This window comes from Capra hircus, chromosome 13 (genome assembly GCF_001704415.2).
Source record: "Capra hircus breed San Clemente chromosome 13, ASM170441v1, whole genome shotgun sequence".
Taxonomy (NCBI): domain Eukaryota; kingdom Metazoa; phylum Chordata; class Mammalia; order Artiodactyla; family Bovidae; genus Capra; species Capra hircus.
The window spans coordinates 53,168,115-53,184,236 of record NC_030820.1 but is presented as its reverse complement, the minus strand read 5'-3'; the positions used below and the strand labels follow the sequence as shown (position 1 = coordinate 53,184,236).

The following is a 16,122-nucleotide window of genomic DNA, read 5'->3' as shown; positions in this document are numbered from 1 at the left end:
TCCTGTTGATGCAGTGTGAAATTTTTAAATTTAAATTGAGCTTTTGCTATACTTGAGTTTTTATAAAGAGCAAATATTTTATAGGAGAAAAACAGCTTACTGATCCAAAAAATTGCACAGTTTTGTATTGCTAAATACGTGTTTATAGATTGGAAAGTAGTTCACTATGAGTATCATGGTTTAGTCTTTGATTGATAGATCCTTTGGGCGGTTTCTACATTTTTGTGATCACAGACTATGTTTTGATGAGCTCCTTGTGCTTCTGTCTTTGCAGATTTAGGTGAACGTTTTTTAAACTTTTTAAAAATAATATTTTTAAAGTGGCATTGTTAGGTTGGCGTATTTCCACTTAGGTGCCAAAGCGTCTCTCAAAGTCAGGATATCTTGTACTCAGCAACATGGGGGAGCTGACCTCTGTCTTTGCCTGTCTGAGGGGCAAAGCCTGTCCCCTCAAGAGCCTCCACTTACTCTGCATACTTGTACATGGTGAAAATGAGTGTCATTGATGTTCCATGGATCTAGTTTGTTGTTTATTGTCGTGTGTAAAATATGGGTATTTTTTTTTAAAGAAGGCTTTATTGTAATTTTTTTGTGCTAAAATATTTTTTTAAGATAAAAATTTATAGTTTCAATTGTTGAAACTTTTTTTGGTTGTTTTTGGTTGTGTTGGGTCTTGGTTGCTGTGCGTGGGCCTTCTCTAGTTGCAGCAAATGGGGACTACTCTTCATTGTGGTGCTCAGGCGTCATTGCAGTGGCTTCTCTTGTTGCAAAGCACAGGTTCAGGTGCACAGGCTTCAGTAGTTGTGGCGCACAGGCTTAGTTGCTCCACGGCATGTGGAATCTTCCTGGACCAGGGGTCAAACCCATCTCATCAGGCAGATTCTTATCCACTGTACCACCAGGGAGGTTCCAGTTTTAGCCAATTTTAAGTATATAGGTCAGGGGCATTAAGTACATCCATATTGTGCCCCATCACCACCATCATCTCAGAACTTTCTCATCTTCCCAAACTGAGCCTCTCACTCCCCATCCCCTGGCCCACATCCTGTGTTCTGTCTGAATTGATTACTCTGGGACCTCGTGAATAGGTTCATACAGTGATTGATTGTTAGTGATTGGTTTATTTCATTTAGCTTCATTTATGTCCTCAAGGCTCATGCATGTTGTAGCAGGTATCAGGATTTTCTTCCTTTTTAAAGCTGAGTGAGGGACTGCCTTGGTGGTCCAGTGGCTAAGATTCTGAGCTGTCAATGCAGGGGGCCCAGGTTCCATCCGTAGTCAGGCAACTAGATACCACATACCGCAATTAAAGATCCTGCCTGCCATAGTGAAGACTGAGGATCCCGGGTGCCACAACTAAGACCTGGTGCAGCCAAGTAAATAAATACTAAAAAAAAAAAGCTTAATGGTACTTCATTGTATGTATGTATAAACCACATTTTGTTTACTCTTCATCTGTCATGACACTTCTGCCATTTGGCAATTGTGACAGTTGCTGCTGTGAGCCTTGGTGTACCTGTTCAGGTCTCTGTTTTTACTTCCTTTCAGTATGAACTCAGAAGTGGGATTTCTGGATCATGTGTTAATTCTCGGTTTACTTCTTTGAAGAACCTCCATACCATTTTCCAGCAGGCCACCACTATGCAAGGGCTCCAGTTTCTCTGCATCCTTGACAACACTGGTTATTTTCTGACATTTTCCTAGTAGCTGTCCTCATGGGTGTGAGGTGGTAGCTTTTTGTGGTTTTCACTGGCATTTCCCTGATTCATGATGTTGAACATCTTTGAACATCTTCTCATGTGCTTGTTGGTCATTTGTATCTCTTTTTTGGAGAGATGTCTGTTCAAGTCATTGGCCCATTTTTTTTAAGAACTTGATTTTTTGGCTGTGCTGTGTGGCTTGCAGGATCTTATTTCCCCCTCCAGGGATTGAACCTGGGCCTTTGACAGTGAAAGCACTAAGACCTGACCACTGGACTGCCAGGGAGTTCCCTGGGTGGTTTGTTCTGTTGAGTTTTAAGAGTTTTCTTTGTGTTTTAGATAACAATTCTTTATCCGATTTGTCTCCTCTAAATGTTTTCTCCTGGCTGTGGCCTGTTTTCCTTCTCTCGACAGTGTCTTTCACAGAAAGAAATTTTTAATTCTGATGAAGTCCAGCTTATCAGTTCTTCCCGTCATGAATTGTGCCTTTTATGTGGTATCTTAAAAGGTCATTGCCAAACCTCAGGTCATGTCAGTTTTCTCCTATGTTATTGTCTATGAGTTTTATAGTTCTGCATCTTATTTAAGTCTGTAATTCCCACTCCTTTTTTTTAAAACTTAAACTGCATATAGCATACTAATTTTTAATTTATTTTTCAATTAAATTAAAAAAAATTTTTTGGCTGCCTCACATGGCATATCAGGTCTTAGTCCCCTGACCAGGGATCAAACCTGTGTCCCCTGCATTGGAAGTGCAGAGTCTTAACCACTTAACCAGTCAGGACCACCAGGGAAATTCTGTGATTCCTTTTGAGTTAACTTTTATAAAGAGTGTAAAAATCTATGTCTCAATTTACATTTTGTTTTTTAATTGATTAACTTTTGGCTGTGCTCTGTCGTCGTTGCTGCTCAGGCTTTTCCTGTAGTTGCGGTGTACAGGCTTCTCATTGCAGTGGCTTCTCTTGTCAAGCACAGGCTTTAGGATGCTCAGGCTTCAGTAGCTGTGACACATTGGCTCAGTAGTTGCAGCTCCTGGGCTCTAGAGCACAGGCTCAGTAGTTGTGGTGCACAGGCTTAGTGGAAGCATGTGGAATCTTCCCGGATCCAGGATCAAACCCAGGTCTTCTGCATTGGGGTTCTTTACCATTGAGCCACAAGGGCAGCCCTTCAGTTTGTGTTTTGCATGTGGGTGTCCACTTGTTTCATGCCATTTGTCAACAAAGATTCTTTCTACATTGTGTTGCCTTTGCTCCTTTGTCGGACATTAGTTGGCTGAACTTGTGTGGAACTATTTCTGGGTTCTCTGTTCTGTTGACCAGTTTGTCTTTTTTTCCCCATTACTACACTCTCGTCATAAGTCTCTAAGTTGGGTTGTATTTTCCAAGTTTGTTCTTCTATTTTTGTGTTGCGTTGGTTGCTCTGGATCTCTTACCTCCTCCCCATATAAACTTTAGAATCAGCTTGTCAGTATTGCAGGTAACTTGCGGGGATTTTGACTGGGGACACGTTGAATCTCCAGATCAAGGTGGGAAGAACTGACATTGCGTGACCGCACTAAGTTTTCTGACGTGAGCACGAAAACTCTCTCCATTGATTTAGTGTTTGATTTAATTCATTAAGATTTTGTAGTTTTCTTCTTATAGATCTTGTGTGTATTTATTAGATTAATTTTCTAGGTACGATTGACCCTGAACTTTGTGGGGTTTAGGGGCATTGGCCTGTGTTCACTCAAGGACTGTCCATATGGGTGGTCCCATGGCAGTGGGTTCAGCTAGCTACAAATTGCATAGCACTCTGGTACATGCTGAGGAGGAGAATCCAATTGTAAGTGGACCCATGTAGTTCAAACCTGTGGTAAGGGTGCATTGTGTTTCACAGTTTTGGGTACTCCTCTAAGTATTGTTGTGTTTCTACTTTTAGATTCTGAGTGTTCCCTGCTGGTGTGTGGGATAGAGATAGGTGTTAACCTTGTGTTCTGCAGCCCTGCTGTGACTACCTGTTAATTCTGGGAGGTTTTTGTTGATTCTTTTGGATATTCTACAGAGATAATCCGTTACCTGCAAATGGAGGGAGTTTGATTTTTTCCTTCTCATTGCTTAAGTTACCTGCAAACAAAGGGAGTTTTATTTCTTTTTTTGTATCACTTTTCCTTTCATCCTTTTCTTGTCTTGCTGCAATTTTGATAATTTTTTACCCAGGCGTGTGTGTGTGTGTGTGTGTGTGTGTGTGTGTGTGTGTGTGTGTGTGTATGGTTGTCATGGCAACTTTAAGACTCACAGCTTTTAAAAACAATTAATTAATTAATTTTTTGGCTGTGCCAGGTCTTAGTTGCAGCCTGTGGGATCTAACTGTCTGACCAGGGATTGAACCCGGGCCCCTGCATTGGGAGTGTGGAGTCTTAGCCACTGGACCACCAGGAAAGTCTCTTGTGACTCACAACTTGAGAGAATACTACAGTGAATTGCTGTGTGAAAATGTAAAGAACTCTGACTTCTGGGTTTCACTCATTCTTGGTTGGTCTTATGTTCAGTTGGGTTTTCCCCCTAGGACTTTATGGTTTCCTTTTTTTAATGTAAGTTTTTGTTCTGTATAGGTGAAATTTTCTCATTATTGTTACAAACTATTGTTTGAGTAAGTTTTCTTTCTTTAAAAGTTTCTGTGTCCACTGATAGTTGGGATTATGGGAAGGGGTTTAGGGACCCTCCAAGGACTTCGTTCCAGGCATTCCTGGCTCTGTCCAACCAACTGGGCTCGGCCTGTCTTGCAGGTGTCTGACTCGGTGAGTGGGCAGACTGTGGTCGACCCCAAAGGCTATCTGACGGATTTGAATTCCATGATTCCGACCCACGGAGGGGACATCAAGTGAGTACACTGGAGGGCTGGCGGCTGGGTAGGCTCAGGTTCCTGGGAACTTATTGGATTTTATTTGAAAAATATGCAGCCAAAATGTGACTATTCTGAGAAACAGTGGAATTGATTGATTTTCCATTCAAAGTATGTGGATGTTAAATTTGTTACAGGTAACATTCAAAATCTATGTGTATGCCAAACTAGTGAGCAGTTTGCTAATTGTCTCCCATGCTTCTGACCTAGTTCTGGTGCTCAGTGCCTATGTGCATGGAGGTGCAGTAGGCTTGGGAGGGTGCCGACCAAGTTCTCACTGGTTCTGTCACCAGGGACATCTGATGTGACAGTTGGATGTTGTGTCCATGGGGGTGCCTCCTCTGGCCAGGCCCATACGCAGCACATGGCAGTCTGACCCTGTGCTTTCTTGCCTGCACAGTGACATCAAGAAGGCAAGATTGCTCCTCAAGTCTGTTCGGGAAACAAACCCTCACCACCCGCCAGCCTGGATCGCATCAGCCCGCCTGGAAGAAGTCACTGGCAAGCTGCAAGTGGCTCGGAACCTCATCATGAAAGGGACAGAGATGTGCCCCAAGGTAGGGACCCTACCTGAGGTTGCACCACATCCTTGAGGGGCCTTGGCAGCTAGGCTGCGCCAGAGGCTGTGGAAGTGAACTGAACTTAGAGGGGATTCTTTGCCCCCTTTTGGTGTCGAAGCTCCAGGCAGTGGGACAGGGAAGGGGGAGGAGGAGGAAAAAGCAGGAAAGGGCTTTTCCTGCTTATTTTCACTTGGAGTGAAAACCTGACTGCCACTTGTTCAACAGATAACCTTAATGATAGAGAGTAAGACTGGTCAGCCCTTCCCCCTTCCTGATGTCAGAACCTGGAAGTGGGCCTCACCCTTAGGGGGTGTGATGATCAGCTCTAGAAAGTCCTGAGACCCTCAGAACTGCAGGCTGACTGTGAAGGCTGGGGCACCCTGACAGTGGGAGGCGTCCTGTGAATTCTTCCCCCGGACATGAGCATTGATCCGAAATTCCCCAGCAGATGCATGACCGCCTGCCTGCCTGTGTGTCCCCACCTTGTCCATGGGGTGACTTCTTCCCCAGAGGGCTGGCTGTCCTCTCCTCACAATGTGGTGATATGTCTTCCCCATGTGCAGATGTACTGTAGCCACATTCCCACGTGTGGGGGTTTCAAGGGGTGTCTGGGGCAGGCGTGCCTATGGGTCTGATAAACCCAGCCCCTCCTGTTTCTGAGACTCGTGTGTGCCCTTCAGGGGTGCCTACCACCTGGCCAGCCTGACATACCTCACCAACCTGTTCTTCTGTCCCACAGAGTGAGGATGTCTGGCTGGAGGCAGCCAGGTTGCAGCCTGGGGACACAGCCAAGGCTGTGGTGGCCCAAGCTGTCCGTCACCTCCCACAGTCCGTTAGGATTTACATCAGAGCAGCAGAGCTGGAGACAGACATCCGTGCCAAAAAGCGGGTTCTTCGTAAAGGTGAGCTTCCCTTAGGGGCCTGGCAGGAGTGGTGCTGCCGGGCTGCATCCCCGAAGGTGAAGGGGTGCCGCCTCCCTGCCCCGCTGCTAGCCAAGGGAGCTGCCTCACCACTGCTCTGCTCGGGCTCTACTGGCAGGGTTCGAGAGTGGTAGATGTTTTTCAGGCTTTATTTTGGGCTATGTTGGTCCTGGCCTTGGACAGTCTTCAGGGAAACTTCTGGTTGCGGTGCTTGGGTTGGGACCTCACACCTGCCTCTTCCTGCTACATGACCTTGCGTGGGGGCAGTTGCTCTGTGTCCCTGGTGGGCCACACTGTGGGCCCGCTGTGCCGAATGAGGGAGCTGCTTGAAGCAACTTCATGATTGCTGGCTGTCCTGTCTCTTACCCCCAGCAGGCAGGAGGTGCCACTTGGTTCTGAGTCTTTACTGCCTGGGTGGTCGCACCACAGAAGCACAGAAGCACATTAATTAGCTCCTTCCCATCTTGTGAAGCTCCTGCAGGGCAGTGTGTTGGTTTATGTGCCATTGGCTCATGTCACTGAACGGTTTGCACATCAGGGAAACTGAGTCCACCTGGGAATCACCGCCAAGACAGAGCTTCTGTGGGTAGTTTGTCTTTCATTATTCCAGAGTGAGCAAAGAACAGTGTTGCTCCTTGACTGGAGCTGTGGGGAGGTGCTCCTGGTGACGCTCATTCCAGATTCAGCACCTGTTGGTCGGAGGCCTGACCTGGAGTAAGCCTGTGCTGGTGGCTGGCTCCCCCTGAATTGTAACATGGGTAAAATAGGTGTGTTTTATGGAATTGAGGGTAGCTTGTAGTGGGTGCTCTGAAGTGTGTGTTTGCATGAGCCATCAGAGATGCTCGGGTTGTGGACTGCAGCTTCTGATGTTTTAGTGTGTGTTTGATAGGGGCCAGGTGGTGGCCACCTTGTGTGTGACCCTGAACGTGTGTGAGTATGTGTACATTCCAGTGTGTTGTCCTCTCTTGGGTCTCGTTTCTTGATTGCAGCCCTGTTGCACTTAAAATGAGGCTGGGGTGGAAAGTTAGCACCTGTCTTGGTTTATAAAAATCAGCTCATCCCTTTTTAGCCAGCAAAATAGTTCTCTAATGACAAACACAGTAAACTCTGGATAATTAGCACTATTTGTTTAGGAATGCTCTCCTGAATTTCCCCTGCCACAGTGTGATGGATGGTCAGGATGGCTTTGTGGCCACTCCCTGTTCACTCCCAGATTACGTGGGTTCACTTCCAGTTGGCTTCAGATTTGGAGAGGAAACTAGGCCTGGAAGGGGGCCGCCAGGGGGTGTCGAGGGATTGGTTTCCAGGCTGTCTGAGGTCTCAAGGGCAGTGGGCCCCCCTGTTCTCCTTTCCCTCAGGCTTCCCCAAAGTGGGGAGAGCATGGAACCCTCAGCTGGCCTCTGCCCTGCTCTGCAGGCCTGGTCCTGACTTGACCCATCATCAGAGTGTTTCCACAAACAGTGCTCTTTCTCCAGGTGCTCGGGGCACAGCTGGAGATGCCTGCTTTAGCTCCAGGGAACCCTGACGCTGCTGTGGGAAGGATCTGATGTGTGGAAACTGAGGACAGTTCCTTCCATCAGTGACTGGGGCGGACTATGTGCTGGCCCTCTGTGTCTGCGTGAGCTCTGGGTTTCAGCTAGTGCAGCTGGCGTCCTGGTCCTGTGTTGGGAGAATTTGAGCTTCATGTGCTGCTCTGAGGCCTGAGACCTTAGGTGACTGAGTGGCATGGGGCAGGTACTTGACCTCGAACTGTGTGTTGTCATATGTGAGGACACATGGGCCCAGCTGCAGCTTCCCGTGGGCTGCACTCACGATGAAGGTGTCAGCTCCGTGTTTCTATACTGGTCATGCAGGCCTGGAGTATGAAGTGGTTTTGTCCCCAGACAGTGCACTCTTAGCTTGCAAGTGAGCACAGGGGCGGCAGCACATTTCCCTTGCTGGGCCTGCAGGCTCTCTAATTTAGACTGCTCCACTCCTGCCCAGGCTGGCCCTTCCTCTCTGGCAGGCCACAGCTTCTGGTGATGACCTTGACCCAGCATGGTGGCTAGTCTCTGGGCAGCACCCCGGTGAGAGCTGGACTGCTCAGAGGTGGTCTGCTTTAGTTCCAGTCCTGTGGGCTATTGATAAAGTGTCAGTGGAGGAGTTCCCAGTCTTTCCTGAGAAGTGGGGACAGCCCTGGGTGTTATGCCCATCACTGGGTGAAATTAATGACCTCCAGTCCACTGGAATGCAGTGTGACATTGCAAAAGGGGCAGGTGAGGTGGGAGGTCTCTTTCTCTGATATCACTGCTGAGGGGCCATCCCCTTGGTAGTCTTGCTTTCTTGGGCTGCTTCCTGGTGACTGTCACTCCGGGAAGTGAGACGGCACTGCCAGGCCTCAGGGTGCTCGGGGCTGTGGTTGCAGTCTCCCCTCCCATACATGGTGGCAGCTTGGTCTCACCATAGGGGTCAGGGCTCATGTTGCCAGCTAGGCTGGTCCAGCAATACCTGGAGGCCGGAGAGCTGGGTCAGCCTCAGCCTCCATTGCATGAGAACCATGGCCACAAATCTTGGTGGAGACATTGTCCCTTGGGACAAGACCTCTGGATGGTCGAGTTCAAATGTTTGGGGACAGGGACCAGGCTCCCCCAGGCATGGTGACATGTTAACCCTGGGCTGCTTGCCTGTCAGAAGCCCTCCTGGCCCCTGGGTCCTGGCAGAGTGAGAAGTACCTCTGTCACCACATGTGGCCTCCTGAGAGGGTCCCTCATCTGGCGCTAGCCACTGCTGGACTGAGTGACTGGTGTGGTCAGGCCTTGGAAGCCCAGGGGGTGAGCCCTTGGCTGCACCTCTTTTGCAGGCTGTGGCGGCGCTGTGATCCTTGCAGAGGCCTAGGCCCCAGCCTGGGGCGTTGTCTTCCACGGCAGGTGGTTCTGGAGTGGCAGCTTGCTTTTTGTCATAGTGGGGAGGTCCCTATGAGCCCTGGACCTTGGGAACCTTTGAAACTGACTTGGGGTAGGCCCTGGGGGTCCTGGGGTATCTCCCCTCCTCCAGTCCAGTTGTCTAGAGCATCTGGGTATGTACTGCTTCCTGCTCAGGAGCCAGAGGGCTGTGTGGCTACCTGGAGCCACTGCCATCTGGTTTGGCTGTGGGAAAGGAGCACCCGTTTGCAGGGCCTGCAGCGGGGAAAAGAAGGGGTGCCCCGTTTATAGGCCTGTAAGGAAGGGGAGCTGCTTCCACTGAAGGAGGAACATGAGAGGCTGTGGGTCCACTGATGCTGCATCGTGGAATCAATCTAGTGTCTTGTTTCCCACGAGCTTGGCCCATGTGTTTTCTAGAAAGAGTTTCTTTAGGTGCTGTTCTGGCTTCCTGCCTTCATCGGCTGTTAGTCACTGTCACTCCTGCCAGGAGCTGCCAGAGGCCTTGCCTTGTTCTCCCCAGTGCCTTGCTGTGGGGCTTTGTGTTCAGCTGTCTAGTGTTTTGGCCTTTTTGGTAAATTGCTTCTGAAGGAAGGGCTGTGCTTGTTAAACAGATTTGGAAGTTTCTGGACTGCAGGATGTCTTGGCCTCTCCTGCTGGCCAACCCCTTCCCCACTGCACCCGGGGGTGCAGCACATGGTTCCTTCGCTCTCGTATCCCTTGGGGTGCAGGCAGGACCCTTACTCTGCCGACCTGGGCAGGCGTGGACCCCAGAGTTTTTGGCATGTTTTTTCCCCACGTTTCACACGTGGCCTGCAAGGCTGGCCCTTCCTGGGTGGCAGGTGCCTCATCTTCTGATGCTGATCTTCAAGTGTTAACAGGCGTGAGATGATGCACAGCCCTCTCTGCCACCTTGCTTGCTGATTCAGGGCGTCTGTACTGGTCTCTCTGGTGTCTGTCTAGACCCAAGGGACCCATGTGAAGTCCCGGCCTATCCCCACGGCAGAGACCATCTGGCCGTGCTGGCAGCTGCATGCTCTGCGACACAGTGTCCTGCTTTTGCTTCCCTTTTTCTGTGACCTGGTTTCTTGTTCGACCTTTCCCAGCCCTTGAGCATGTTCCAAACTCAGTTCGCTTGTGGAAGGCGGCTGTGGAGCTGGAAGAGCCAGAAGACGCTAGAATCATGCTCAGCCGAGCTGTGGAGTGCTGCCCCACCAGCGTGGAGGTGAGTCTTCCACCCCGAGGGGGTCTGAGCCTTGAGCTCACCAGGGAGAGCTCTGTGCTGAGCACTCTCCTGCAGGGAGCAGTCTTTCTGGTTCAGCTCCAGGTTTGTCAGTGGGACCTGAGGGTGAAGTGGTGGGGGGTGGGGATGCTTGTTTTCCCAGCTGGGGGTGGCTCTGCCTCAGAGCCACTTGGATTTCTTGAGTTTTAGATTTCTGGTTCATAGCATTCTCTGAAGTGACTTTTGGTCGCGGGTCTATGATGTCCAGCCTGTCTTTAATTATCTTATGTGTGTTGTGAAATTCTCCAAACAAAATTAATCTTAATTTATTTACATAAAAATAAATAGAGCCCATACACATTTTTGGTGATGAAATGTTGAGAATCAAAAGCTGGGGTGTGAGAACTCCAGGCAGCTGAACACCCGTGCCCTTTCAGTTTGTGAGGTGACAGTCCTGTCCTGTTTACCTTCTGTCCTAATACTGTGTACCTTTAACCAGTGATTGGAATGTGGGACTGAGGGCCTGTCACCTAGCCACTAGATCAGTCAGAAGTGTAACCAAACAGCTTTCGGATGAGCAGGAAGTGCTGCCGCACATGATCCTGGGCCCTGTTTAAATGGTCCTTGAGAGCTCGTGCTGCATCCCATGGAGGGTGCCCCTGACTTGATGGGTCTCTCTGTGCAGCTCTGGCTCGCCCTGGCAAGGCTGGAGACCTACGAGAATGCCCGCAAGGTCTTAAACAAGGCCCGGGAGAACATCCCTACAGACCGCCACATCTGGATCACAGCCGCCAAACTAGAGGAGGCCAACGGGAACACGCAGATGGTGGAGAAGATCATTGACCGTGCCATCACCTCCCTGCGCGCCAATGGCGTGGAGATTAACCGTGAGCAGTGGATTCAGGTGAGGTCAGCAGGTGCTGTGGTGTCCGCTTTAAGCACAGGTGCCCTCCTGCTCGTTGGAGTCCCTTGGTGGGCTGGGATTTTGGGGTGGCCCCTGAGAGATGCGTCCTCACGCTGGCAGGCAGAGCAGGCGTGGGGTGGCCTCTCGTGTCATCGCCTCGTGGCTTCTGTGGTGTGAAACCCTGCGCAGCTCGGGAGACTAGCGTTTTGACATGGTCAGCCCCACTTTTCCAGAAGAGAATATGGTTTAAGAGAGAATGAGCTTCAGTGCATCTGTCACTCTTCTCGACTATGGCCAGCCAGGTCTCAGAAGGTATTCTAACCCAGCCACCAGGCCAGGTGCACTCTCCCGCCTTCTCCCGTTGCATGAGCCATTGCATGGGCAGCCAGGAAAAGTGCCTCTTTACCTGCATCCGCCTCGCTGTTAGCTGGAGCCCTACGGCCAGCCCCTGTGCTTCACCATTGCCTCTCAGCTTTGGAAGAGGGCCCAGACCCTGCCCCTCTCTGTCTTGTGCCCCTGCTGCCACTGTTCTGCTTGCCCTCTTCCCAGTGGCCTCTCTGTTGCTCCAGGTGTCGTCGCTGAGGGCACCTCCCTTCCGCCAAGGAGAGGGTGTCGGGATGCTGTGTCCTGCTCCTGGGCCCCTGCAGCAGTACTGTTTTCTGCCCTTCCTGTGGTGGGCATATTTTAAAATTATGGGAGCAAGGCCTCATGTATACCCCTGAAGTCTCATTGTCTGGATTCAGCCCCTTTATTAATATTTGTTCAGTGCCGTCTAACCATGTCATTCCCATTTTGACATTCTCATACCTTCGTGTGGATCCAGTTTCCAGCTGGTGTCCTCTTTCTTCTGCCTGATGGACTTTGTGACCATTTTTTACAAGCAGGCTTGCTGATGTTCACTTCTTCCAGTCTTTAAATGTCTGTAAAGAGTCTTTACTTCATCTTTATTTACTTCATCTGATGAAGGAAACCTCATCACGTTTCCTCTCAGTGTGGAGCTCTAGGTTGGCAGTCTTTCCTCTCAGTGTGTGTTTTTTTTTTTTTTTTAGTATTTACTTTATTTATTTGGCCGTGCTGGGTTTTAGCAGCAGCAGGCAGGATCTTCGATTTTCATTGTGGCATGCAGGATCTTTAGTTGCAGCATGTGGGATCTAGTTCCCTGACCAGGGAACGAACCCGGGTCTCCTGCATTCGGAGCATGAAGTCTTAGCCACTGGGCCACCAGGGAAGTCCCCCTCTCAGTGTTTTTTAAAGACATGGTTCTTGCTGGCCTTGTTTCCAGTGAGACACCTGCTATCATCTTTGCTCTTCTGTACATACATCCCTTTTTAAAAATGTTTAATTAAATTTTAAAAAATGTTTCTAAATTAAAAGATTTAGAAATGCTTTTAAGAATTTTTTTATATCATTGGTCTTGAGCAGTTTGATTGTAATTTGCTTTGTGTGGTTTTCTTCATATTTCTTGTGTTTGGAGTTCAATGTCTTGGATCTGTGGATTTCCAAATTGTATTAAATTTGGAAAATTTGTGTCCCGTTTGTTCTGCTTAACCTCTTTCAGTTATAATTACCTGCACGTTAGGCTACTTGAGCTGTCTCGGAGCTCATGAAGAGCTATTCATTTTTAAAATCATTTTTGTTTTATTTTTAATAGTTTATTAAGCTGTAATTAACATTCTGTAAAATTTCCCCATTTAAAGTGTATAATTCAGTGAGTTTTAGTATTGTATGTTGGGTTATCTTTTAATGGTTTATTATCTGTTACTGAGTTGCAAGAATTTTTTACATAATAGGTACAAGTATGTAATCCGTTATCAGATGGTGTGATTTACAAATATTTGCAACCATTCTGTGGATTGTCTTTTCACTTTGAACGTGTTGCTTGTAGCATAAGTGTTTTTCAATCTTAATACAGTCTGATTCATTATTTTGTTTTGTTACTTGTGCTTTAGGTGTCGTATCAAAGAAACTTTCTGTAACCTGACGTTATAAGGGTTTGCTCCTCTGTTTTCTAAGATTTCTATTTTTTTGGTGTTTACATTTAGGTCTGTGATCCATTTGCACTAAGAGTCGAGCTTCATGCTTTTATAAGTGCGTGGCCCATCACCTGGCTCCTCTGGGTCTCCCCGTGCTGGTCTCCCCCACAGTCCAGCGCTGTGGGGAACCTGGTCCTGCTTGTGGAAGTTCACTGCCAAGTCGCGGTCCTCCACTGGGCTGTGCATCTATGTTGTGCCAGCACCACTGAGTTCTGCATACTGTGGCTTTGTAGGAAGCTTTCAAATCAGGAAATGAATCCTCCTGCTTTGTTTTTTATAGATTGTTTTGGCTGTGCTTGGTTCTTGTGTTTTCATACGAACTTTAGGATCAACTTGTCAGATCCTGCAAAATAGCCAGAGGGGATGTTGATGGACACTGCATAGAATCTATAGATCAGTTTGGGGACTATTGCCTTCCTAATAGTAGTAACTCTTCCAATCCATGGGATGTCTTTCCATTCACTTAGTTCTTTTAAAACTTTTTCTAAAAAAAAAGACTTGTTTATTTAATTTGGGGAGCTCTGCTGGGTCTTTGTTGCTGTGCATGGGCTTTCTCTAGTTGTAGTGAGTGGGGGCTACTCTTCTTTGTGGTGTGTGGTCTTCTCATTGCAGTGGCTTCTCTTATTGCACAGCATGGGCTCTAGGGCTCAGGGCTTCAGTAGTTGCAACTCGGGTTCTTGAGCACAGTCTTAGCAGTGGTGCAAGGGCTTAGTTGCTCTGTGGCATGTGGGATCCTCCTGAACCAGAGGTCAGACTCGTGTACCCTGCATTGCAAGGTGGACTCTTAACCACTGGACCAAAAGTTTGATTCAGTTCAGTTCAGTCGCTCAGTCGTGTCCGACTCTTTGCGACTCCATGAATCGCAGACGCCAGGCCTCCCTGTCCATCACCAACTCCCGGAGTTCACTCAGACTCACATCCATCGAGTCAGTGATGCCATCCAGCCATCTCATCCTCTGTCGTTCCCTTCTCCTCCTGCCCCCAATCCCTCCCAGCATTAGAGTCTTTTCCAATGAGTCAGCTCTTTGCATGAGGTAGCCAAAGTACTGGAGTTTCAGCTTTAGCATCATTCCTTCCAAAGAACACTCAGGACTGATCTCCTTCAGAATGGACTGGTTGGATCTCCTTGCAGTCCAAGGGACTCTCAAGAGTCTTCTCCAACACCACAATTCAAAAGCATCAATTCTTGAGCGCTCAGCTTTCTTCACAGTCCAACTCTCGCATCCATACGTGACCACTGGAAAAACCATAGCCTTGACTAGACGGACCTTTGTTGGCAAAGTAATGTCTCCGCTTTTCAATATGCTATCTAGGTTGGTCATAACTTTTCTTCCAAGGAGTAAGTGTCTTTTAATTCCATGGCTGCAGTCACCATCTGCAGTGATTCTGGAGCCCCCAAAAACAAAGTCTGACACTGTTTCCACTGTTTCCCCATCTATTTCCCATGAAGTGATGGGACCAGATGCCATGATCTTAGTTTTCTGAATGTTGAGCTTTAAGCCAACTTTTTCACTCTCCTCTTTCAAGCCCCTAAAATTTTTTTCGATAATGTTTTAGTATACTAGTATTGCACTTACTTTATGTATTCTAAAGTGTTTTATTATTTTTCATGCTGTCATAAATGGGATTTTTTTCTTAATTTCATCTTCAGGTTGTTCGTTAGTATATAGGAGTACAATTGATTTTTAAATATTGATCTTATGTCCTGCATAATCATTTATTATAATACTTTCAGTGATTCTTTAGGATTTTCTGTATATTGAATCATGTTGTGTGCAAATACAGGTTTACTACCTTTCCAATCTGAATGCATTTTAAAATTTATTTATTTATTTATTTATTTATTTATTTATTTTTGACTATGTTGGGCCTTAATTGTGGCACACAGGATCTTCCATTGCAGTGCATGGGGCTTCTAATTGTGGTACGTGGGCTCAGTAGTTGCCATGTGGCATGTGGGATCTTAGTTCCTCCACCAGGAATTAAACCTGTGTCCCCTGCATTGGAAAGCAGATTCTTAACCACTGGACCACCAAAGTCCCTGGATGCCTTTATTCCTATTTGATTGCCCTGGTTAGGGCCTCAGGACATGCTGAAGAACAATGGTGAGAGCCCGCTCTGGTTCTGGGAGACGTCTGGTCTTTCTTGTGGGTGTGATGTGAGCTCATCTGCTCACTGATGCTCTGATTCATCTTATACGACTTCTGTTGCTTTGTCCTCACGTTTCACTAATCTTTTCTTCTGTAATGTCTCATCTGCTGTGATTGAGGACATTTTTCATCTCAGATCTTGCCTTTTTCACTAACAGGAATTTTAACTGTTTTAAAAACCTTCTTTGACCTGTTTCATGTTGCCACACAGCAATTTGCCACCTGTGGATCATGGTTATAATAGTTGTTCTAGTGTCCTTGTCTGGGCCCATCGGAGTTGATTTTGGTAGATGTTCTCACCTCATTATGGATTGTCTTTCCCTGATAACCTTTCATTTGTCGCATTTTTCCTTGTTGGGTGCTGTGTGCTTTTGTGCCTCTGTGAACGTTCTGGGCTCTGGTGTTGGAGCTTGGTTCTGTTACTGAAGGTGTTCTGACCCTGTGGGTCTTGGCTCAACACTTGCTGGGTGGGACCAACCGCAGTCAGTGGGGCAGGTTGGGACTCAGCCCTCTGTAGAGGCGGCCTCTCCAGGTTTCTGCTCAGGGGGTCTCCGCTTTGGCTGGTGTGAACAGGTGCTCTCCTGGACACACCTGTGTTCTGAGAAACGCTCCTGCTCATCCTTTTGGACAGTTCTTTCCCTCCCTCGGGTGCTGGTTTATGCTCAGTGGAGACTGTGGGGGACTCTGTGCAGACTGGCTGCCCGGGCCATCTCCCTGGGCGGCTCTCCTCCCTTGTGCCAGGTGCTCTGTGCTCTGCCCCCAGCAGAGGGCCGGCCTGGGCCACCTCCTGAGCCTTTGGCCTTGGCTCTGCTCTGCCTGGGATGCTTTTCCCTTCAGAGCCAGGAAAACGGAA

General features: G+C 48.0%; 1 protein-coding gene across 1 annotated transcript in view; it reads left to right on the top strand.

Moving 5' to 3' along the window:
• Positions 1-16,122, top strand: part of PRPF6 (pre-mRNA processing factor 6) — a 35,686-nt gene that overhangs the window by 8,346 nt on the left and 11,218 nt on the right. Inside the window, exons 7-11 of the mRNA XM_018057481.1 lie at positions 4,468-4,562; positions 4,984-5,140; positions 5,883-6,045; positions 10,067-10,185; positions 10,868-11,086. Of these exons, the coding sequence (XP_017912970.1) occupies positions 4,468-4,562; positions 4,984-5,140; positions 5,883-6,045; positions 10,067-10,185; positions 10,868-11,086 (753 nt within the window). The remainder of the gene's footprint in view (positions 1-4,467; positions 4,563-4,983; positions 5,141-5,882; positions 6,046-10,066; positions 10,186-10,867; positions 11,087-16,122) is intronic.